Here is a 26,585-nt window from a genome sequence, read left to right as displayed (position 1 = left end):
ATATTTTTCTTTTTTTCGATAAATGTCTTTGATGACGTCATATCCGGCTTTTTGTAAAAGTTGAGGCGGCACTGTCACACCCTCATTTTTCAATCAAATTGATTGAAATTTTGGCCAAGCAATCTTCGACAAAGGCCGGACTTCGGTATTGCATTTCAGTTTGGTGGCTTAAAAATTAATTAATGACTTTGGTCATTAAAAATCTGAAAATTGTAAAAAAAATTTTTTTTATAAAACGATCCAAATTTACGTTCATCTTATTCTTTATCATGTTCTGATTCCAAAAACATATAAATATGTTATATTTGGATTAAAAACAAGCTCTGAAAATTAAAAATATAAATATTATGATCAAAATTAAATTTCCGAAATCGTTTCAAAAACTATTTCATCTTATTCCTTGTCAGTTCCTGATTCCAAAAACATATAGATATGATATGTTTGGATTAAAAACACGCTCAGAAAGTTAAAACGAAGAGAGGTACAGTGAAGCGTGCTATGAAGCACAGCGCAACCGCTGCCGCGCCAAACAGGCTCGTCACTTTCACTGCCTTTTGCACTAGCGGCGGACTACGTTCAGTTTCATTCTGTGAGTTCCACAGCTTGACTAAATGTAGTAATTTCGCCTTACGCGACTTGTTTGGTCTTTCCTTGCAACTGGGAATCAAAGTTACACATTTTCAACAGTAACAAAATACTTCAGGTATTCATTTACCATAGTGGTTCAGTGGAATAATCCCAATGACATATATGCCTAGTAAGTAAGTCTGACATATTTTTTTCTTTCTCTGAGAGGTACATCGGATGGCCGCCGGGGGGGGGGGGGGGGCGGAACCCAGGAACCCCCCCCCAGATCCGGCCCTGCCTCTCCCTCTCCCCCCCCCCCCAAACACCAAAAAACACACAACCAGAACAAAGAGCTCTTTCTCTCAGTCACGCCCGTCACAAAACTACAAATTGTCACAGAGTTTAAAAGCTTGAGAAGCGGACAAAACTACCAGCTGACAACTCCACAAAAAAAGGTAACAGAAGACAGCCCAAAGCCCTTTCACGCGGGTATACACTGTGGCTGCCCGTCGTTTCGAGACTACGCCAATCCAAGCGCGCGCGTTGCTTGTCGGGAATGATAGCAGTAGCAGACAACCGTTCAGCAGCGCGGCAGATTGAGAGAGGAACGTTCTGTGACAGGAAGCTCGCTGTAAACTTCTGCTCAGTGATCGGAATCGTTTCCTTACAGCCAACAACTTACACACCGGGATGTTTGTTTGATTCAGTGCAGTTTGATTTGTCGTGTCTAGTACGTGTGTGCTTTAACGGCGGAATTATTCAATCGTCAACTTTCACTTTCTGAGACGTTTTGTGTGTCGCTTGGTTTACATCATCATGGCAACTTCTCCTGTGAATCGGATTGTCGTTATCGGTGTTGACAACAGTGAATACTCGGATATGGCCTTCGATTGTGAGTATCTAAAGTTACTTTGTAATATTTTTTTCCCTTTGTCATTACTTAAAGTATAACTAGTTAGCTTACATAATTCTTTCTTTAATCTCTCCCAAAACCTGTGTCGTTTTGTGCAGCTGGGATGACAAGCTGCATGCAGCCAAAATCAATTTTCCTCAGTATCTAAATAAGTATAAGATGATAAACTGACGCGCGTGCGATTGTCTATATTGTTGGAAAACTTAGCACACAAAAAAGGCAAGGTCGCCGATGATTTGAAGGGAAAATGTCATTAGGCCTGCATACAGTGATCGAATCCTTTGAAACGTGAACCTTGAAACAGCACGAGTTTACTGAGCCTGACAACCAAAAAAACAAACAAACAAACAAACAAACAATCGCAATTGGTATATGTATTTTTATCCAAATTATTTTACTTATTAAATATTACAATTGATAATGTCACGCCGCTTTGAGGTAACGGGTTATTCATAATTGTATAACCCTTGTAGTTGGGTAGTTTCGTGGACTGTTGATTAATTGCAACGACATCTGCTGGGGAGTTATGTCAATAGTTGGAATACAGTTAATTAGGTATTGATCACCTCCCTATAACATTGACAGTTTGCGCGTAACACCAGCTGACATACATATTTGATCTTGCTGACAAGAGATGTCACCGCGCGGCTGCTTCATGTACATTCGGTATTCCACAAAACTTCTAACTACTAACATAACACCATAACAGTATTCCTATAAGACCTCGTTTTCTCAGACTTTGCATTCTTAGTGTCAGTAAAGTTGAACTCTGTAGGGGCCTTTACTGTTCGTCTTCAAATAGACATACATACCACTGTAGTAATAGTTCCTTTACTTATTCTTCAGTCATTTGTGGGAGTGTTGTAGCCTGTCAGGTAAGCATATATATACCTTCCTGCTTAATTTGAAATGTAAACAGAAACACTGATGAACGATACATAGAGGAGGCGCCGTTTTTATAACAGAATAATTATTATTGATTGGTGAGCATCTCTTGTAATCAGATGCGTTAAGGCGTAAGGGTCACCCAGAATTTGGAAAAAAATCGTTTTTCAGATATACTAAATTATGATGTTGCCAAAAGCTAGAACAATATCTCTATTGTCATGTGCAGTTTACATTTTGTCTCTAGCATACATAGTTTTCTTGCAATAAGTGCTCAAAGTAGGTTGGTGGGAATTAAAAATCCCTTTAATCAAGGGTCTTGTTGAATGAAATTATCGGTTCTGATGATGAATTTGATTCCAAAAACTGCTCAGAACAGTCTGACACAGATGATGAATCAGACAGTATCTCAAGTGAAGATAGTTTTGATTCTGATCTCTTGATGACCCCTCCTTATGGACATAGACTGATGGATGTTGAACTGTTTGCTGTTTTATGTGGTGAAAGTTCGCGCGAAATCACAGAGCTGCTACACTGTCTGCATGATCAACTTTTTTTTAAATATTCACCTATTCCATTGAAACTTTGCACATCAAATGTTCACTTGACTGGCTATATTTTGTTCTAAAATAAAGCTGATAATCAAAAAAATATAATTTGTTTGATTGTGTGATATATCATAATAATATATAGAATTATAGTATTCTTTTGCTAATGCTACTAAAAGCAAAATTTCCAACAACACAGAAAGCTTTTAGAACATAATGCAGGTAATGATGCTTTAAATATGAGTGCCAATTTATTTTTCAATTGGACACATACTTTTTTCCCAAGAGTGCATTGAAAAATGCTAAAATTAGCATTTTTGCAGGTTTATTTTGCCCATTTTGTTACGAACTAAATAATTCTTTCAATTGATTGCAAATGACTGAATAAAAAAATAACAGTTTTGGTCCGACAATCTGGATGACCCTTACGCCTTAAACGGACTTTTTCAACTTTGTAGAGTAACTAGCATTTTGTTCGTGTTCAAATAGTCAAACATCCCACACTGCTAACAGGCGATTGGGCGAGGTGTTTAACAAGTCAGGTAGTGAATAAATTTGACGTTGATAGGTTAATTGAATACAGAGGTTGTCACGATCGGGTGACAGAGACCAAGAAAGTGTCACTCAGTGGAGTGCCTGTTCTTGGTCGATTATGATAGAAAGCGCCTGTACGTGATATTGGGCTACAGCAGAGTTTGCTGACAGTGCTCAATGAACACGGAGGGTTTGCTGCGCACGAGTTTTACAGTGGAGGTTTCTGCTGTCATAGGGCTGACGGTTTTTCGCTGACAGCGCACACGGGATTTTCAGGGATTGAGTTTCTCGTGTCTTTTTTCTGCTTGGGGAGGCAGAATTGTGTATAGCTGGACTGGTTTTGTGACAAGGTCAGTCACGTGTTATTGGCTAGGTTGTCTGAGAGAGGCACAAGGACGGCGCACTTGACACCCAGCGGCAGAAGGGGAAGGATCTAATACACAGTTTCTAGAGTATGATGGTTTTTCACCGAATATTATATTCGGCACTCTAAGGGAACTTCCACCAGTTATTTCCTCCTCACTGCCACGTATTTTGCTGAGGACAAGTCGTCAACTTTCCTTCGTCGGCGATGGCTTTCGCATAAGGATTCGACAAGGGGTTCTGGACGTTTTTGGTCACTGTTGACGAACAGAGGCTGTTCCAGGGAGGAGGCGGACTTTGCTTCCATTGAGAGTACAATCATAGGCTTTTGAGGTAATAAATCATTATTTAACGCTGTTGATGAGTCTGTGTTGTGGAATAATTTACTCTCTGTTGTTCTTTCCAGGTTAGCGCATAATTTACTCTCTGTGACGCTAAAATACTAATCTGTATATGGTTTTTGCAGATAGGGAGAGAAGGACGGAAAATGACTGTTTTGTTGTTGTAAAAAGTCCGTTTTGTGCAGGCCCACGTGCTCTATGAGGTATTTAAAGATGACACGTTTTAAGGTGGTGGGTGAGGGGTAGCAGACATGTTTAGTGCACCGATGCTTTCTGTTTGCAGCCTTCGTTTCGGTTTCCTGTAACTGCTGCACGGCTGCCTTTGGCGGGACACTGCTAGCTGCAGACGTTGGAGCTGGGACCTGAGGAAGCTACGCTAACGTATAACCGGCTAACCAGAGGACCGGCTAACCAGCGGACCGGCTAACCAGCGAACCGGCTAACCAGCAACCCGGCTAACCAGCATACCGGCTAACCAGCATACAGAAAGAAAGCTAAGTGCACCATGTCTTACGCACCCCGTTGTCTTTTCTTATCTGTGATTTCATTGGAGTAGTGACAACGTGGGGTGTGTGACCCCTGCATGAACTAGAGCTTTTTGAACAGAACATTCTCATTTGACTGTATTTACACGGGATCAGCGTGTTACTATAATTTTCTATATACTACTGGCATTTTGTCAGTGATCACGGGTTTTTTACGTGTTGAGAACGTAAAAGGAACATATTTTGAGTGAAGGCTCGAGGGAGGTGGCGAGTTTATACATAAACAGGCGTCTGAAACTTATACTTTTGTTGACTCTATTTAATTGTATGACTGCGAGAGTGGATCGTGGTGTGGTTAGTTAATTAGTAGTAATTAACCGGTTCATAATCACCTTAAGTGATATATTGAAACGTGACACATGGGGGCCAAGCCGGGATTTACTCAGTTAATTTCCAACTGATAAAGACCCACCAATTAAGGATAACTAAGAGCAGATAATCTCGTCAGTGCTCGACTTATTTTCTGCTTGGTGCTACCCTTTTTTGTATAGTTTTGATCATATACCACACCTTAAGCGATTCACATCTTGCAGGAAATGTAAATTGTAATTTGTAAGCTATTGTATGCGCTAACTGTGATTACTTCCCTTTCCTTTGTTTGTGAATCTTTGTTGTTGTACGTTCAGAGTTTTCCGTTGCAGAGAGCTGAGCGGGGTTAGCGGATTTGTTATTCGTTTTACTCAGTTTTCTCTACATTGTTGTTTCGCATTCTGTAACAGGTTATATTTCTATAGTCTTGTTTTACTTGGATTTTTCTCCATATTTTGACTTTGTTGGAATTTTGGGGGGGAAGGGTCCGAGGACTTCTGTCCTAACCAAGGCTGTGGGAGACACTCTGTTTCACCGCAAAAAGCAGCCGATAAAGTAGGTCACGGCTGTGGGAAACACTTTGTTTCACCGCAAAAAGCAGCCGATAAAGTAGGCTACGCGATTTGTTCTACACCGTTTGGATTTTTCTTCTGCATTTTCCGGTTGCTGGATTTTTGTATCCATCGCTTTCATCACCGCGTATTCTAGCTATAGCTGCGTTAGACTTACTTTTGTGATAAAGCTTTGCTAAACTAACCATGGCTACAGGGGGATCTCCTACGAAGAGATTAACTTTCGAAACTCCTGGTAGCGAGGAACAGACAGAGCGAGACGCACGCGTTAGAGCGCGTAGTTTGCTTAAGCGCAAGGAGTTAGAACGTAAGGAAGACATAGAGCGACAGACGAGAAAAGAAGAGCTTGACAGACAAGAACGACAGGCCGAACGTGAGAGACAGGAACGACAAGACGAACGTGACAGACAAGAACGGAAAGAGAAAGATGAACGAGACAGACAGGATAAGAAAGACGAGCTTGAGAGACAGGAACGACAGGCCGAACGACAGGCCGAACGTGACAGACAGGACAAACAGGCCGAACGCGATCACCAGCTAGAGCTAGCTAGGCTACAGGCCGAGAAGGGTACGCTTACTCAGGCTAGCGCGCCGACGTTTGTTGCTGACCGTACGAGACTGCCGACGTTCGACGATGACAAGGACGAGCTCGACGACTTTTTACGCCGGTTTGAGCGTATTGCATCTGACCAGAAGTGGGGAGAGGCCACGTGGGCTAGCCGCCTTAGCACCTGCTTAAAAGGACGCGCATTGCAGCTCTACAACGCTTTGGAGGACGACGAGGCGAGAGACTATCAGGCACTAAAGAAGGCGTTACTCCAGCGCTTCAACCTGACTGCTGAAGCCTACAGACGACGTCTGCGAAACAGCAAGAGACTGAGCGGCGAGCTGAGCCATCAGTTTGTGGCACGCCTTAATCTCTACCTGCGGCGCTGGGTAGAGATGGCCGAAAAGGACTGGACCGTCAACGACCTTGCCGACCTCATTGTCATGGAACAACTGATGTCCAGCCTGCGACCTGAGGTGGTGACCTTCGTGCAGGAACACCAGCCAAAGACTACTCAGGAGGCAGCCGACTGGATCAGAGTACACGAGGACGCCCAGGCGATCTCCGGCAAATCTTCAGGCTCACGGCCGGGAAAATCGGGAAATTCGGGTTCTTCAGGACCCAAGGACGGGAAGGACGATCAGGGACACAAAGGATCAGGTTCCAGAACTGACATCCAGTGTTACTACTGCAACAAGCGGGGCCACGTGAAGAAGGACTGCCACAAGAGACAGGCTGACCAGAAGGGCGTACACTTTGTTGGCAGCGAGGAGCTAAGGGACGTCACGAGCTCATGCACAATTCCACAACTCTGCGTTCCGTGCTCCAGGAAGCATTTCCAGCCCCACTGCAACGTCTACGTTAACGGAGTGAAGGGCGAAGGTCTGCGGGACACAGGGGCAGACATGATAGTGGTTCGGGCGAGTCTAGTTCCAGCTATGGCCTACACAGGAGACAGCATCAGGGTGAGAATGGCCGAGGCATCTCACGCTTACGACTTGAACACGGCAGTGATCAAGGTCGTAACACCGTTGTTCACGGGGACCATTGTGGCCGTCGTCATGGACGATCCTCCATGCGACCTGCTCATTGGAAACCGGGTTCAGTTTGTGGACGGCGTCACCAGGGAGGTTCCCGTTTATCGGTCTCCCGACGTCATTTCAGTGCTCACGCGGGCACAGGCGGAGCGAGAGGACAAACCTCTCAAACCCCTACCTGCTGCACGAGCTGCCCTGGGGAACGTGACCCCCGCGCTTCTCGCGAAGGCTCAGGCATCTGATCCGACATTAGCGACTCCTCGGGAGCACGCGAAGTCGGGGAAGGTGAAGCTGAGCGGGAAGCATGGGAGGTCAAGGTTCCTCAGGGACAAGAAGTTGCTCTACCGGGAGTTCAGCAACCAAGAAGGTACATTCAAACAGGTTGTCGTGCCTCGCGAGTTTCGCGAGGGTGTCATGGCAACGGCACACGACTCGATTCTGGGAGGTCATCTTGGCACCAAGAAGACCACGGATCGTGTCTGGCGCCACTTTTACTGGCCAGGCATCTGCACGGATGTCCGACGTTTCTGTGCGTCCTGCGATAAGTGCCAGAAGGTGGTTGCCAAAGGAAGGGTGAGGAAGGTCCCCTTAGAGAAGATGCCGCTCATCGACGAACCCTTTCGTCGGGTGGCAGTGGACATCATCGGGCCCATCTTGCCTGCGTCTGAGGACGGAAACAGATACATTTTGACCATGGTGGACTACGCTACTCGATACCCAGAGGCGATCCCTCTGAAATCGATTGAAGCCACGCGAGTAGCTGAGGCTCTGGTTACTATGTGGTCCCGGCTGGGAATTCCATCAGAGGTACTCACCGACAGAGGCACGCAGTTCACGGGAGGAGTGATGGCGGAGGCAGCACGACTGCTATCACTGGAGCAGCATTTCACCACTCCTTACCATGCTCAGTGCAACGGACTGGTGGAAAGGTTCAATGGCACCTTGAAGACCATGCTGAGGAAACTAGCTCAGGAGAAACCACGCACGTGGGACAGGTACATCCCAGCATTGCTTTTTGCATACCGCGAGGTTCCTCAGGAGAGCTTGGGCTTTTCCCCATTTGAGTTGTTGTACGGCAGACAGGTACGCGGTCCCATGGCTATCCTGCGTCAGGCTTGGACGGACGAAGAAGCTGACGAGGAGGTGCAGACGACAGCGACCTACATCGTAGAACTCAGGAACAGGATTGAAGAGACCTGCAAACTGGCTCAAGAGAACCTGGGAAGAGCAGCACAGCGTTACGCGCGAGGATTCGACCGCAAGGCACGGCCGCGCAGCTTCAAGATTGGAGAACGGGTGTTGCTACTTCTACCTGTCAAACACAACAAGCTACAACTGCAGTGGCAAGGACCTTTTGAGGTGACAGCGAAAGTGGGCCAGAACGACTACAGGATCGTCATGAACGGGAAAGCACGCCTGTACCACGCCAACCTGCTGCGCGCCTACATAGAGAGGACTGCCTACGGGGAAAAGGACAAAGTGACAGAAGCAGTTGCTGTCGTGATGGACGAGACAACGGAAGAACAGGGAGGAGGACGTGTACCAGTTTGTCCGCTGGAGGCTAGTGAGGATCACACGGACGTGCACATCTCACCTGAACTTGGGGACGACCAGCAGGCGGACTTGCAAGAGATCCTGAAGGATGCAGCACGGGTCCTTACAGACATACCACTTCAGACGCATTTAGAGGAGTTTACCTTCGACTTGCTGGAGAAACAGCCAGTGAGGACGAAGCAGTATCCCATGCCTCATGCCCAGAAGGAGGTGGTCAGGAAGGAAATCGCCGACATGACGAAGTTGGGCGTCATCGAGCCAGCGAACTCTCCCTACAGTTCTCCAATTGTGCTGGTGAAGAAGAAGGATGGACGCGTCAGGTTCTGTGTCGACTACCGGAAGCTGAACAAGATTACGGCGTTTGACGCGGAACCCATGCCTGATGTGGACTACCTCTTCAGTCACTTGGCCAAGGCCAAGTATTTTTCAAAATTAGACCTCACCAAGGGATACTGGCAAATTCCAGTTGCCGAGGAAGATCGCCCAAAGACTGCATTTACCACTCCATTCGGCCAGTTCCAGTGGACAGTCATGCCTTTTGGTCTACAGAATGCAGGTGCCGTCTTCACTCGCATGATGAGGAAACTTTTGGAACCATTGAAGCGCGAGGACATCAGCAGTTTCATTGACGATGTGCTGATCGCGACAGAGACATGGACTGAACATCTCGACGCCCTGCGCGACGTGTTCGGAAGGTTGAGGGACGGAAATCTGGGAGCCAAACCGTCCAAGTGCTACTTGGGATTTCGGGAATTGTCTTTCCTGGGTCATGTTGTCGGCGAGGGATTGCTCGTTCCAGAGGACGACAAGATCCAGAAGATTCGGGAGGCGGAGCCACCGCACACGAAGAAAGAAGTCAGGTCTTTCCTGGGCCTAGCCAGCTTCTACAGACGCTTCATCCCGCACTTTGCCGAAATCGCACTACCACTGACCAACCTTACCAAGAAACTACAACCGACCGTTGTAGTGTGGACTGAGGAATGCAGCTCCGCATTCAACACCCTGAAGAGGCGACTCACCAGTCAGCCTATTCTCCGACTACCAGACCTGAACAAGGACTTCGTGCTGAGGACAGACGCTTCAGGGAAGGGACTTGGGGCAGTGTTGCTTCAGGAGACAGAGGGGTTTTTGCACCCTGTTTGCTTCGCCAGCCGTAAGCTGACCTCGGCCGAGGCAGCGTATGCAACGGTTGAACGCGAGTGTCTCGCCATTGTCTGGGGCATCCAGAAGTTCGAAGCGTACCTGTACGGACGACCTTTCTGTCTGGAGACGGACCATCAACCTCTGCAATATCTTCAGGTTGCAAGGTTGGCAAACGCCAGACTTATGCGCTGGGCGTTGATTCTCCAACCGTACCAATTCACGGTACGCGTCATTCCGGGCGCCAACAATGTTGGAGCTGACTTTCTCTCTCGGGCTGTAGAGGAGAACATGACTGTGAGCGAAACCGAGGTTTCGTCTTGAAGAGGGGAGGTGTGTCACGATCGGGTGACAGAGACCAAGAAAGTGTCACTCAGTGGAGTGCCTGTTCTTGGTCGATTATGATAGAAAGCGCCTGTACGTGATATTGGGCTACAGCAGAGTTTGCTGACAGTGCTCAATGAACACGGAGGGTTTGCTGCGCACGAGTTTTACAGTGGAGGTTTCTGCTGTCATAGGGCTGACGGTTTTTCGCTGACAGCGCACACGGGATTTTCAGGGATTGAGTTTCTCGTGTCTTTTTTCTGCTTGGGGAGGCAGAATTGTGTATAGCTGGACTGGTTTTGTGACAAGGTCAGTCACGTGTTATTGGCTAGGTTGTCTGAGAGAGGCACAAGGACGGCGCACTTGACACCCAGCGGCAGAAGGGGAAGGATCTAATACACAGTTTCTAGAGTATGATGGTTTTTCACCGAATATTATATTCGGCACTCTAAGGGAACTTCCACCAGTTATTTCCTCCTCACTGCCACGTATTTTGCTGAGGACAAGTCGTCAACTTTCCTTCGTCGGCGATGGCTTTCGCATAAGGATTCGACAAGGGGTTCTGGACGTTTTTGGTCACTGTTGACGAACAGAGGCTGTTCCAGGGAGGAGGCGGACTTTGCTTCCATTGAGAGTACAATCATAGGCTTTTGAGGTAATAAATCATTATTTAACGCTGTTGATGAGTCTGTGTTGTGGAATAATTTACTCTCTGTTGTTCTTTCCAGGTTAGCGCATAATTTACTCTCTGTGACGCTAAAATACTAATCTGTATATGGTTTTTGCAGATAGGGAGAGAAGGACGGAAAATGACTGTTTTGTTGTTGTAAAAAGTCCGTTTTGTGCAGGCCCACGTGCTCTATGAGGTATTTAAAGATGACACGTTTTAAGGTGGTGGGTGAGGGGTAGCAGACATGTTTAGTGCACCGATGCTTTCTGTTTGCAGCCTTCGTTTCGGTTTCCTGTAACTGCTGCACGGCTGCCTTTGGCGGGACACTGCTAGCTGCAGACGTTGGAGCTGGGACCTGAGGAAGCTACGCTAACGTATAACCGGCTAACCAGCAGACCGGCTAACCAGCGGACCGGCTAACCAGCGAACCGTCTAACCAGCAACCCGGCTAACCAGCATACCGGCTAACCAGCATACAGAAAGAAAGCTAAGTGCACCATGTCTTACGCACCCCGTTGACCACCGTTGTCTTTTCTTATCTGTGATTTCATTGGAGTAGTGACAACGTGGGGTGTGTGACCCCTGCATGAACTAGAGCTTTTTGAACAGAACATTCTCATTTGACTGTATTTACACGGGATCAGCGTGTTACTATAATTTTCTATATACTACTGGCATTTTGTCAGTGATCACGGGTTTTTTACGTGTTGAGAACGAAAAAGGAACATATTTTGAGTGAAGGCTCGAGGGAGGTGGCGAGTTTATACATAAACAGGCGTCTGAAACTTATACTTTTGTTGACTCTATTTAATTGTATGACTGCGAGAGTGGATCGTGGTGTGGTTAGTTAATTAGTAGTAATTAACCGGTTCATAATCACCTTAAGTGATATATTGAAACGTGACAGAGGTATTAAAAAGAAGAGAGTAAGCCTAAGCCTGTAACTTTTTGGGAAAAGGGAAACAATGGCTCAGCGAAAAGCCGTAATAAGGTGTAAGAAAGTAAAGTCGCTTGTGGTGTGGCACATGAATGCCCTGGATTTAATTTAAATCACCCAGGTTCATTGTTATTCAAAAATACGCCCGATTAAATCACCCCGGTTCATATATATCTAGTTATCCAAGAATACGCCCCCATTCCTGGGGTGACACATCCAAGCTGACAAGACTAATTTATTTAACATAACAGTGTAGCCTGCATAACGGCCGGCAATCCATCTTCTTGCATCAGAGACTGACACGACCAGGTATCTTCTGTACTGACAGCACCCATTCTTTTCGCTTAGCTGTCGTGTCGTGTAAGGGCGACCTCTCACTTCCGTCAGGAGGATTCCGAGCGAAAGGGCTAGAATAACCCTCAGCATTCTTGTGCGCACTGCGGTGACCTAAACAGCATATGTATGGACTAACACGTACTCCCCTCCTTCCTTCCCCCGAAAACGGAGTGCTGTCTACACTCTTAAAAGAAATGAACACATTGTAAACACATTTCTGTAGCAAGTTTAAACATTCTGTGATAAAGTACATCGTTTTTCTTGCGAAAGAGGCCCACATACTAAACACATAGTGTCAGCAGAACTATGTACAATGTCACAGGTGGTAAAAACTAGTTACATGAATGTGTTCAAAATGTTGCTTAGAGTGTAAATGGCAGGGAAAAAGCAGCCGTCCACGTAAGAGACAGCTCGTATTACAAGCGTGTGCACTTGGGAGTTGCAGCTCACGCACGCAGAATAGAAGAAGACAAACGAGTAGAACTGAAGTGGCATTTTTGCGTTGGATTTAAAGGTGTTGAAAAGAACCCATGCGATTGGACTTTTGTACAAGTAGATATATGGAAACTCTATTTTTACCTATTGAACGTTGTTTCTCATATTTAAACCGGGAATTATATTAAGTTCACACAAGCTAAATTGGAATTAGTTTCTGTCTTAGTCTGGACAAGACTGAAAAACGCTGTACATTTGCCATAAAAACCTCACCTACTTTATATCTCGTATGCCGAGCATTAGATTTAGAGTGACTCAAGATACAGGTTGTTCATAAACGAGATTTGAATCTTATAAGAAACAGTAGCACGTTTCGCTGGCAAAACATACAACAATATACACACAAATATATTTAAAAAAAAAACCACCCAAAGAATAAACAAGTCGCGTAAGGCGAAATTAAAATTACTACATTTAGTCAAGCTGTGGAACTCACAGAATGACACTGAACGTAGTCCGCCGCTAGTGCAAAAGGCAGTGAAAGTGACGAGCCTGTTTGGCGCGGTAGCGGTTTCGCTGTGCTTCATAGCACGCTTTACTGTACCTCTCTTCGTTTTAACTTTCTGAGCGTGTTTTTAATCCAAACATATCATATCTATATTAGTTTTTGAAATTAGGAACCGACAAGGAATAAGAGGAAATAGTTTTTAAAACGATTTCGGAAATTTAATTTTAATCATTATTTTTATATTTTTAATTTTCAGAGCTTGTTTTTAATCCGAATATAACATATTTATATGTTTTTGGAATCAGAAAATGATGAAGAATAAGATGAACGTACATTTGGATCGTTTCTTTTTTTACAATTTTCAGATTTTTAATGACCAAAGTCATTAATTAATTTGAAAGCCACCAAACTGAAATGCAATACCGAAGTCCGGCCTTCGTTGAAGATTGCTTGGCCAAAATTGCAATCAATTTGATTGAAAAATGAGGGTGTGACAGTGCCGCCTCAACTTTTACAAAAAGCCGGATATGACGTCATCAAAGGTATTTATGGAAAAAAAGAAAAAAAGGTCCGGGGATATCATTCCCAGGAACTCTCATGTCAAATTTCATAAAGATCGGTCCAGTAGTTTACTCTGAATCGCTCTACACACACACACGCACAGACAGACAGACACACACACACACACATACACCACGACCCTCGTCTCGATTCCCCCTCTATGTTAAAACATTTAGTCAAAACTTGACTAAATGTAAAAAGAAAAAAAAGTTAAAAAAAAGAACACCTCGCAAGACGCAGGTGGTTTTCATGACAAAAATAATCAGTAAAAAATAACCCAACAAATTTCGCACAAATTGGTTCTGTTTTTAGATAGGCCTCCAAACCTTACCTACTGACCCCTTTTATAAAAAATACCATCTGGGGCCGGGATATGTGCACAGCGTTGATCAGTATTAATGCCTGAGTAGAACCCATATTCACGGGGGAATAGGAGAAACATCACGAAAACCCACAGCCATAACTCAAGCCTGGAGAGCACCTTATGACACCCATCAATATCTCACAGCGTGAAATTATAGGAGCAGAACGGAGATGGGGAGAGATTGAACGATGGCGGCGAGAAATTATGTTACGACTGATGCTAGAGTTGATACAGTCGCAGAAATATCAACTTTCCAGGAAGGTGTGTGTGACAGATTACTGAAAAAATGCAAGCGCTTAAAATCAACGAAACATCGTTTGAGAGTAAAATCATTAAATGGGCTCTAGGTCTAAATCACTTTCCCACACGGTCACTGAGTCTCTCTGTATCTCTGTTTTCCTCTCTCTGAGTCTCTGTCTGTATGTCTGTGCATACCTCCGTTCGTCCATCTCCTTGCCTCTATACGTCTGTCTATGTGTCTGTGTGTCCGTCCGGGGCGGGGATATAGCTCAGTTGGTAGCGCGCTGGATTTGTATTCAGTTGGCCGCTGTCAGCGTGAGTTCGATCCCAGGTTCGGCGGAAATTTATTTCAGAGTCAACTTTGTGTGCAGACTCTCTTCGGTGTCCGAACCCTCCCCCCGTGTACACTACATTGGGTGTGCACGTTAAAGATCCCACGATTGACAAAAGGGTCTTTCCTGGCAAAATTGCTTAGGCACAGTTAATAATTGTCTACCTATACCCGTGTGACTTGGAATAATAGGCCGCGAAAGGTAAATATGCGCCGAAATGGCTGCAATCTACTGGCCGTATAAAATTTCATCTCACACGGCATCACTGCAGAGCGCCTAGAACTGTACCCACGGAATATGCGCGATATAAGCCTCATTGATTGATTGATTGATTGTTTGTCTATCTACATTAAGTCTGTTCCAGTACAGGAAGAGGGGACTCATTGTTCGGCAAATGACAACGTCAACATTGAAACATCATTGCAGAAAGTTACACAATTGGACTTTAGTCAAAAGTAAAACAGAACAACAAAAAGCACGAGAGAATAGCATGTACTATTTTTGAGAGAATAGCTCCTTTTTCCTTTTTTCCTCCTTCTCAGAGAATTGCATGTTATATTTGAGAGAACAGGAGTGCTATTTTTGTCGCGCGAAAACGACATAAAAGACACAGTCTTTCCAATATAAACGATTCGTCTCTTCATGTCAAATCTGACCAGTCTTTTACATGGGATAAGATCATCCCTCCACTTGGAAAAATACCGAGATTTAACATCCGGACTGCTTTCTGTGCAGAGTGATGAATTAATTTCACAGATTGCCAATAGCGTCCGTTTGAAAATGTATCTATGAACACATTTCCACTTTGCACAGAAAGCCCCCACGCTATTGATGTTCGGTATGTGTCTATGAACACATTTCCACTTTGCACAGAAATCCCCCACGCTATTGATGTTCGGTATGTGTCTATGAACACATTTCCACTTTGCACAGAAAGCCCCCACGCTATTGATGTTCGGTATGTGTCTATGAAGACATTTCCACTTTGCACAGAAAGCCCCCACGCTATTGATGTTCGGTATGTGTCTATGAAGACATTTCCACTTTGCACAGAAAGCCCCCACGCTATTGATGTTCGGTATGTGTCTATGAACACATTTCCACTTTGCACAGAAAGCCCCCACGCTATTGATGTTCGGTATCGGGTATGTGTCTATGAAGACATTTCCACTTTGCATAGAAAGCCCCCACGCTATTGATGTTCGGTATGTGTCTATGAACACATTTCCACTTTGCACAGAAAGCCCCCACGCTATTGATGTTCGGTATGTGTCTATGAACACATTTCCACTTTGCACAGAAAGCCCCCACGCTATTGATGTTCGGTATGTGTCTATGAACACATTTCCACTTTGCACAGAGAGCCCCCACGCTATTGATGTTCGGTATGTGCCTATGAACACATGTCCACTTTGCACAGAAAGTCCCCACGCTATTGATGTTCGGTATGTGTCTATGAACACATTTCCACTTTGCACAGAAAGCCCCCATGCTATTGATGTTCGGTATGTGTCCAAGCGAAGGGATGGTCTTATCCCATGTAACAAATAAGTCAGATATGAAATACAGTAGAAATTCAAGACCCACCAATTTAAAACTCCCTCCCTCCTAACACTTTCTACCCCACCTATATGTTGACCATGTTTGTTTTAGCCGAGACCTGTGCTGCAGCAGGTCACTCAGAATTGTAGTAACTGTGAAGACACTGTGCATCAGCACGCTGGAATGCAGGCGTTAAATGGACGTTACAGAAAGTGACTGAAGCTTACAGTCTGAGCAGATATATCCGTACCTGGTCAGATAGAGCCATATGAGTGGGTACGGATATATCCATACCTGGGAGACAATGAGTTAAGACCTTGTTTTCTCAGATTTTCTGTTCATAACCTCTGTAAATTTACCTCAATTTCAAAACTCCATCCTTTTTAAGACCCGATTTTGTCATATTTTTTTTTAAGGTAAGGGGGGTTGTACTGTGGTGAATCGAATCCTGTACACGGAAAGGACTTTGCCTTTATCTTATACTCTCTGCCCTTTCTGTCATCTGCAACCCGTTCTGTAACGCCAATATTGGGCAGAAGGGGTCTAAGTCGACCAAAAGTGGGTGCTTTTCGCTGATCTCGCTGAAAGTCATGTGATGCTTAGTGACATCGGTAAAATTTTATAATTTTCGATCCTTTAAAAAAAATGTCACAGAGATTCGATTAAGAGTTGCAATTTTTATTGAAGAACTGAGAAAATTCATCACAGGGAATTCACCCACTTTTGGTCGACTTGGACCCCTTCTGCCAAAATGGGTGCGAGATGTTACCCCTGGCCTTGATACTATCGATTCATGGTTCCTGTCTTCTCCCCTACGCCCGCTAAAGGAAACAGCCTTTTCCGAGAAGGAAGATCTGGCGAAATGATGTAGAAAAATCGCTGGGATTTCCGAATGACTAGTTTCTACTTCGGAGCCCTTGGGGGGTCTGGGGGAAAAGTGGTAGCGTGCAGGTCTGTTTTGGTGAGCGTTTCTGTGGGATGTTGAGAATCGTGGTTTGTTTATGGTTGATAGTGTAGGCTCGATAAGGAGGGGGCGGGGGTAGGGGGTGGGGGGGTAGGCTGAGAGAGAGAGAGAGACGCAGAGAGAGAGAGAGAGACGCAGAGAGAGAGAGAGAGAGAGAGAGAGAGAGAGAGACAGCGAGAGAGACAGAGATGTGAGAAAGAGGGAGAGGAAGAGAGAGAGAGAGAGAGAGAGAGAGAGAGAGAGAGAGAGAGAGAGAGAGAGAGAGAGAGAGAGAGAGAATTGAATTGAATTGAATTGAATTGAATTGAATTGAAATTTATTTTACGGGGGTGACAGAATAAGCAATGTATACATGCTTTTTTTTTCATCCGGCCCTCGCCCATTGAGGAGTAACAAACAAGAAGAAATAAAAAACGCTCGCGCTGGACCCGAGTACTGTACTCTTCAGACTGGCTCGCTCCCCCAGTATGAAATTTTTTGTCTTGTGCACGTTTAAGACCAAGTGATTGCTCTGTGTGAATTACAGGCATTCCCTTTGCTATATAACTACATTGCATGCGAGCCGAGGATGTGCGTGGTGACTGGCCTTTCTCTTTTATTTGATCACAGTGTTTTATTTGATCACAGTGAAAAATATACTGCCGACCCTCTTGATAACTGGTGAACTGGTGGCCCACGAAGTTTTTTTTACTGTCCTGGCTCGCGGATTCTTGCATTTATCACGCCCCAGGTAGTTTTACCAAATTCTTTAATGTAAAGTGAAGGTAAAAGACTGAAACATATGTAAACAAAGTAAACCATAAGAAAAAATACAAATTAATATGAAAAGAATCAAAACACAAAATCGCGACCTCTAAACCACCGCAGTCGCGACCGAGCAACCAACGCTTGGTAGAAAATGGGGTACACAAAAAAAATCTAATTATTCAAACACACAACGCGCAAAGCCTGGCAAATCGTCTCGCATGCGATACGCATGCTTTTTACGACGCTATATTTTTCGTCACTGTGTGACGCGTTTGGTTGTTCTATCAGCTCAATGGCTGGCTGTTGCTCCGTCTGAATTTGTCCCACCGCCAAGTCGTTTTTGTGGTTTAATTCGCATTTACGTCCCAGGTAACATTATGAAGTTTTAATACGATCAATCGGACCTATTATCAAGTTAGTGTATCAACTTTTGAACGAACTGCGCCCAGTAGTTTCCCAGCAATAAGCTGTTAAGTGGAGAAAGACACACACACACACAGACAGACAGAGGCACACAATTAAAGTCTGCTGAGCCCAAGTACTAGCGTACTCGGGGATAAAAGATAAGTTTAACTATGGTACAAATGACATATTTACCATAATTAACTTGTCAAGCAACCAATAAGACATTTTAAGATGCATTGTGATTCTTTAGCAATGCTTGAAAATTATATATAACAGAGAAATATTTGTTTGTATAAAAATAAAAATAAATATATCCTTCATGAATTATATATAATCATGTTTTTCAATATAATCAGAGAGAGAGAGAGAGAGATAGAGAGAGAGAGAGATAGAGAGAGAGAGAGAGAGAGAGAGAGAGAGAGAGAGAGAGAGAGAGAGAGAGAGGGGGACAGGCAAAAACCAATCCACTGACCCGCTCATTCATATTTATCCATCCATCCATCCGCCCGTCCGTCCATCAGTCTATTCATCCATCCAGTCAGCACAGTCAACCAAAAAAATACAAACCAGTCTGTTTGTTTTACAAATCAAGGGAAGCTCTGATAGTCGGACATTAATTTCTTCTCAGAAAGTTGCAGACAACCTCGAAACTTTGACTTTTTTCCTTTCATCTAAGGTCCTTCACACGATTTTTAAAATGTGAGAACACCCCCGAGTCTCGTCTTTCTGCTCCGCCCTTCATTCAACCTTTTACCAAATTCCCGAATGATTCAAACTGAGATCAGCATGTTGTTGCCACTCTCTCGGTGTCTGTTCTCGCGTCCTCAAGTTTTCAGGGCCAAAAAAAAACCACTCAGAGGAAGGATGGATTGGTGCTTTGTGCTGCAAGGCAGATTAGGTTCAAGCGGGGCAAGTCAGTAAATCTGGTTTCAGTTTCAGTGATAGCAAAAATCCACCTGTTTTCATTAAGACGCAAAACAACGAGCACGTGCTTCCTCTTTTTACGCGTTTGACACAATGAGTTCATTATCGTATATCCCTCGATAGGGCAAGTTCGAAAGAAGACGATGAAGAGGGTTGAAGAAGGGGAGAATCAGAAGGATGAGAGAGAGAGAGAGAGAGAGAGAGAGAGAGAGAGAGAGAGAGAGAGAGACAGACAGAGAGAGAGACAGAGAGACATAGAGAAACAGAGACAGAGAGTGTTGCACCCTCGCCCTGAGAAAGAGGAAGATTACGTTTTGTAGGTATCACGGTTTCTTGCATCCTTCAAAATAAGTAAAAATGGACGAGAAAGTGTTATCAAATATGCTTCAGGTGTCTTGAATCCATATTTTTCAGGGTAAGCTCACATCCCCTCCTGAAGGAATGTTTCCTTTTCTGGTTCAGATAACATTGGAATGTTTTTGAATGCATTGGTATGATTCCAACAAGAAACACCCAGAGAAGCAAAGCGGTTGGAGGAAATTATATTACGCGGTATGGACCGGGTCTGTGAAAACGTGAGTTCTTCCGGTACATCAAAATAAGAATCAACTTTTTGTGTGTGGAACATTTACACGTACGTTATGTGAAAATGTAACCACCTCTTACACAAATATATTCTTCTTATTGTAACTGCCTGTTAAAAATAAGTTCTCGTGGCAAGAACGAGTTTAAAAAAAAAGTTATTATACTGATGTACCGCTATTATTTATTGAGAATGAAATTGTGTTATATGTTTGGATTTTCCTGTACAGTTTGTATTTTATGGTGTTCTCTTTTCATCTTTAAAAAAGACGAGCAGAGTTTAAAACAAGTCGCGTAAGGCGAAAATACAATATTTAGTCAAGTAGCTGCCATTTTTCAGCAAGACCGTATACTCGTAGCATCGTCAGTCCACCGCTCATGGCAAAGGCAGTGAAATTGACAAGAAGAGCGGGGTAGTAGTTGCGCTAAGAAGGATAGCACGCTTTTCTGTACCTCTCTTTGTTTTAACTTTCTGAGCGTGTTTTTAATCCAAACATATCATATCTATATGTTTTTGGAATCAGGAACCGACAAGGAATAAGATGAAAGTGTTTTTAAATTGATTTCGACAATTTAATTTTGATAATAATTTTTATATATTTAATTTTCAGAGATTGTTTTTAATCCGAATATAACATATTTATATGTTTTTGGAATCAGCAAATGATGGAGAATAAGATAAACGTAAATTTGGATCGTTTTATAAATTTTTTTTTTTTTTTACAATTTTCAGATTTTTAATGACCAAAGTCATTAATTAATTTTTAAGCCACCAAGCTGAAATGCAATACCGAAGTCCGGGCTTTGTCGAAGATTACTTGACCAAAATTTCAACCAATTTGGTTGAAAAATGAGGGCGTGACAGTGCCGCCTCAACTTTCACGAAAAGCCGGATATGACGTCATCAAAGACATTTATCAAAAAAATGAAAAAAACGTTCGGGGATTTCATACCCAGGAACTCTCATGTCAAATTTCATAAAGATCGGTCCAGTAGTTTAGTCTGAATCGCTCTACACACACACACACACACACGCACACACACGCACATACACCACGACCCTCGTTTCGATTCCCCCTCGATGTTAAAATATTTAGTCAAAACTTGACTAAATATAAAAACCACAATCAAATAACACAAAAAACAATAAGAATTAAATGGTTTTGCCGTCGAAAATAAACACTCAAGTGGTATTGTCTCCTGATGCTTTGCTGTCTCTTGTTAAGAGTTATTGCCCGGACTTCAAAGAAGAAAGAGGGGAACAGCAAAGGGGAAATGTTGGCAAATGGGTACCGGATATACAGTATTTGTAGTTCATGGGCTTTGAAAGCAAGTACCCCTTTCGACTGCGTTCAAAGCAGGATGTTATTCTTATCCGGTTTAGTTAATCTGCAATAGGTTTTATTTCACGACGCATTGCTGTTTAAAAAAATGTCCTTTATAAAAAGAACAGAAACAGCAGAAAAGCAACCAAAAAGAGGAAGAAAGCACACACAAAACAAGTCGCGTAAGGCGAAATTACTACATTTAGTCAAGCTGTTGAACTCACAAAATGAAACTGAACGCACTGCATTTTTAAACAATGACCGTAGTCCGTCGCTCGTGCAAAACGCAGTGAAACTGACGAGCTTGTATAGCGCGGTTGTGGTTTCGCTGTGCTGCATAGCACGCTTTTCTGTACCTCTTTTCGTTTTAACTTTCTGAGCGTGTTTTTAATCCAAACATATCATATCTATATGTTTTTGGAATGAGAAACCGACAAGGAATAAAATGAAATTGTTTTTAAATCGATTTCGGACATTTTATTTTAATCATAATTTTTATATTTTTAATTTTCAGAGCTTGTTTTAAATCCAAATATAACATATTTATATGTTTTTGGAATCAGAAAATGATGAAGAATAAGATGAACGTTATTTTGGATCGTTTTGAATTTTTTTTATTTCAATTACAATTTTCAGATTTTTAATGACCAAAGTCATTAATTAATTTTTAAGCCTCCAAGCTGAAATGCAATACCAAAGTCCGGCTTTCGTCGAAGATTGCTTGGCCAAAATTTCAATCAATTTTATTGAAAAATGAGGGTGTGACAGTGCCGCCTCAACTTTTACAAAAAGCCGGATATGACGTCATCAAAGACATTTATAAAAAAAACCAGAAAAAAACCATCTGGGGATACCATACCCAGAAACTCTCATGTAAAATTTCATGTAGATCCGTCTAGTAGTTTTCTCTGAATCGCTCCACACACACACACACACACATACACACACGCACGCACACACACACACACACACACACACACACACACACGCACATACACACACACACACACACACACACACACACACACACACACACACACATACACCACGACCCTCGTCTCGATTCCCCCCTCTACGTTAAAACATTTAGTCAAAACTTGACTAAATGTAAAAAGCAGTGTGAGCGAAGAACAAATTACGCGGTGAATAAAGTTTGGCGTTCCTCGCATTTCCTGCAACGCTAATGGCCGTTCAAGGCAGAGTTAAATTACACAGATCGATATAAAAGAGAGGACATTGTCGTTGAGGTACTGCCTTTTACTGCTACCTGGAGGAAGGGCACTAATCGCTGTTTCGTTGTTGTTGATAGTCTTAAAGTTTGTGAGAAGCAGCAAACATGATGTAACAAAAAAAGTAATTATATTAACTTCCACGTGTTACGTGTATCGCTTTCACACAATTAATAACGTAAGTTTGATTTTGTTTATTCATTTATTTTTTAACTTTCAGATATATTAATTTACACCGCAGGACATACACGTTACGCAAAAGAAGCAACGTTAATAATTCTACTTTCCCTGAAATTTGGAATTGATAGTTCTTTGGTAAAAGCATACCGCAGACTAACTTGAACGTGAGCGTTTGTTGATAGGGCACTGCTCTAACATCAGCAGTAATTTGTTAACCTATGATTATGTTTTTCAGCAAAATACAATAACCGGCAGGAACGCACATACAATTGCAACACAGCATCTAAAGCAAACATTGTGTTTTTGGTTACTTGTCGCGTACGTACGTTGAACCAGAGGTATACTTTTCTTTTAGATGGTTCTTCGTCAACAGCTGCACAAGAGACGACCTTTGGTCCGCCGGTTAAGTGGCGGATAGAACCAGACAAGCGATTATCTGGTAGACAGAGCTGGAGCAACGATTATCTTGTCAGTGGCCTTTGGTTAACGATCACCTTGTAAGCATTTTTATCCTTTTTTTACATTTAGTCAAGTTTTGACTAAATGCTTTAACATAGAGGGGGAATCGAGACGAGGGTCGTGGTGTATGTGTGTGCGTGTGTGTGTGTAGAGCGATTCAGAGTAAACTACTGGACCGATCTTTATAACATTTGACATGAGAGTTCCTGGGTATGATATCCCCGGACGTTTTTTTAAATTTTTTTCGATAAATGTCTTTGATGACGTCATATCCGGCTTTTTGTAAAAATTGAGGCGGCACTGTCACACCCTCATTTTTCAATCAAATTGATTGAAAGTTTGGCCAAGCAATCTTCGACAAAGGCCGGACTTCAGTATTGCATTTCAGCTTGGTAGCTTAGAAATTAATGAATGACTTTGGTCATTAAAAATCTGAAAATTGTAATGAAATTTTTTTATAAAACGATCCAATATTACGTTCATCTTATTCCTCATCATTTTCTGATTCCAAAAACATATAAATATGTTATATTTGGATTAAAAACAAGCTCTGAAAATTAAAAATATAAAAATTATGATCAAAATCAAATTTCCGAAATCGATTTAAAAATAATTTCATCTTATTCCTTGTCGGTTGCTGATTCCAAAAACATATAGATATGATATGTTTGGATTAAAAACACGCTCAGAAAGTTAAAACGAAGAGAGGTACAGAAAAGCGTGCTATGCAGCACAGCGAAACCACTACCGCGCTAAACAGTCTCGTCAGTTTTACTGCGTTTTGCACGAGCGGCGGACTACGGTCATTGTGAAAAAATGCAGTGCGTTCAGTTTCATTCTGTGAGTTCCACAGCTTGACTAAATGTAGTAATTTCGCCTTACGCGACTTGTTTCTTTTGCTCACGTGCGCGGCAGATTGGTCATTATGAACAGAGGTGGGTTTTGGGGAAGGGGGCCGGGTGCGATGCAGGGGTTGGGTGGATAGGGGGTAAGGGTGTGTTGTAGTTTGGGAGGCATAGAGGAGGGGGGGAGGGGGTTGTTTAGAGGTCACCTCAACTGATTAAATTCAGCTCTTACAGCCACAGAACAGACGCCAGACAATCTAATTTATTTTGGGTACTGGCAAAATTCAGGCTAATGTTATTTCAATTTGTTAGTTTGATGGCTGAACACTGACCTAAGTTGTGGAATAGACCAGACTTTCCCTAAGGTATAAAGGTAATTAAGGGCACCGTGGAAATGGGTGGAGTTCTCAGATCTAATTTCTTTTAATTTCATTGCCCCAGTTGATACCTACAGAGGCTGTGTTGGTTGGTCTTTTCAGCTCATCCTGAACTCAGGTCAAAAATGAGTTACTTCCCTTCGGGTCTCATTCTATCCCTGACAGGATGCCTTGGTTTTCCTTCTCTGGAGAGGAAATCGATTTTTTACATATTTAGATCTTTTCGTAATGTGTTATGGATATAAGCAGATTCGCGATCGTCGATATGATTTTTCATGGTGTTGTGTAATTTTAAATTACAAAGGAATTGATATGTTAGTGTTACACGACACTTGAGATTGCCACAAGTTCTCAAATGTCGTATAGTTGTGTTCTTTTATTCTACGTCGCCCGTCTTCGCAGCAACAGAAAACAACTCGTCAAATTGAGTTCGAGGATTTATTTAGCATTACATACATACAACTGCACATCTAGCAGAACTCAAATAGAAGCTTTTTTAACATTCAAATCGCGCTGGCATATATAGTAAATACTCAATCTCGAGAATATTCCAGACCGAACACGATACAACTACATTATACGAGCCGTGCATGGACTAAACTAGCGACATTCTCTCTGACGTACATCAAAAGCGCCGACACACTTAATCCGAACGAACGCCACGAACTCACGGCTAAAACAGCATGGTAAACAACTTGTTTTGACAGGACTAGAAAGTTCACCTGCATTCTCGTCCAAGCATAAATATTGTGTTTACAAAATATAATATCGGTACTTTCCCACAAAGTACAAATAAGTCAACTACATGCAACACACAAAACTGAACCAAAGCTCAGCAACGGTAGCGTTTCCTAACATTACCCCCAACACCAGAAGAAATTTACCTAATTTCTTTCAATCATTGAAACGCTACCTGTACACATATTATGTATACATAACAGATTGAAATCCAGGTATGTACATTAGTCTGTTGGAGAATGAACACAGTTTTACTCACATACTCGGCTGAGAAAATCTGCTCCAACATTGTCTGAACCTTTGATCGTTTCCACTCGCATATCAAAGTTCTGCAAGTACATCACCCACCTCATGATACGATTATTCACAAACTTCGCAGAGTTCAGGTAGGTGAGGGGTTTGTGATCAGTCTGAAGCACGAATTTCACCCCTTGGAGGTAGAGTTCAAATTTCTTGATTCCCCACACAATGGCTAAACACTCTTTCTCCATGGTCGAGTAGTTCTTCTCGGCTCCTGACAGCTTCTTGCTGGCATAGCTGACCGGAAACGGTTTACCTCCATGCTCTTGCATCAGCATGGCGCCGATCCCTTCGTCCGATGCGTCTGTACGCAAGATGAACTCTTTGGCAGTATCAGGAAGGCGTAGCACCGGGTCTCGTGACATCAGGTCGCGCACGGTCTGGTATGCCTTCTCCTGAGCTGATCCCCAGAGTATTCGGTTGGGGCATCCTTTTCGGGTCATGTCCGACAAAGGCGCCGTTATGGCGGCGAAGTTTGGAATGAACTCTCTGTAGTACCCAGCCAATCCAAGGAAGGATCGCACCTGCTTCTTGGTTTCAGGACGTGGCGCATTGAGGATCTTGGTGACGTTTTCCAACAAAAGCCCCTTTTGACCTTCCTTCAGTGAATGACCTATGAAGTCAACGTTGTCGGTCCCCAAAATGCACTTGCTGGGTCTCACGGTCAGATTAGCTTTTGTCAGGCGGGAAAACAATTCCCTCAAAGTCTCCAGATGCTCCTCAAAGGTCTCCGTGTGGACTAGCAGATCATCCCAGTAGTACACAACATTCTTCATTCCTTTGAGCATTTTTCGCATTCCCCTCTTCAGGGTAGCACCACTGTTCACCATGCCAAAAGGCATCCGCAGGCACTCATACGTTCCGTCTGGAGTTGCAAAGGCGGTTTTTGGTATGTCCTCTTCGCGCACAGGAATCTGCCAATATCCCTTGCTGAGATCGATCTTTGAGAAGATCTTACTGCCAGTCAACCGTCGGAACAGATCAGCCGCCGTCGGCATTGGTTCAGGGTCAAACACGGTGATCTTATTCACTTTCCTGAAGTCAATGCACACCCTGTTTGTACCGTCTTTCTTCTTGACAACAACAACGGGAGATGAGTAAGGGGATGATGACTCACGGATGACCCCCATCTTCAACATGCTATCGATGTCCTTCTTCAAGGATTCCCGAGCCTGAAACGGGATAGGGTATGGTTTTGAGCGAACAGGAACGTCAGATGTGAGGTGGACTTCATGTTCGACCAAGGACGTAGAGCCTGGAACATCAGAGAACCTATGGGTGAAGTCGCCCATAAAATCATGCAGCTCCTTCTGCTGATCTTCTGTCAGGTCAGGTCCTAACTTGACGTCATCCACTCCCTCTTTCTTGTGGAGGTCTCCCAACTCCAGTAGTTCCTCGCCGTCGAA

General features: G+C 43.4%; 1 protein-coding gene across 1 annotated transcript in view; it reads left to right on the top strand.

Annotated features, from left to right (window-relative positions):
- The first annotated feature begins 1,113 nt into the window (after positions 1 to 1,113).
- Positions 1,114 to 26,585, top strand: part of LOC138964862 (universal stress protein YxiE-like) — a 77,117-nt gene continuing 51,645 nt past the window's right edge. Inside the window, exon 1 of the mRNA XM_070336924.1 lies at positions 1,114 to 1,459. Within this exon, the coding sequence (XP_070193025.1) occupies positions 1,384 to 1,459 (76 nt within the window). The 5' untranslated portion in view covers positions 1,114 to 1,383. The remainder of the gene's footprint in view (positions 1,460 to 26,585) is intronic.

The sequence above is a fragment of the Littorina saxatilis genome, linkage group LG4, assembly GCF_037325665.1.
Source record: "Littorina saxatilis isolate snail1 linkage group LG4, US_GU_Lsax_2.0, whole genome shotgun sequence".
Taxonomy (NCBI): domain Eukaryota; kingdom Metazoa; phylum Mollusca; class Gastropoda; order Littorinimorpha; family Littorinidae; genus Littorina; species Littorina saxatilis.
This window is presented reverse-complemented; position numbering and strand designations above follow the sequence as displayed.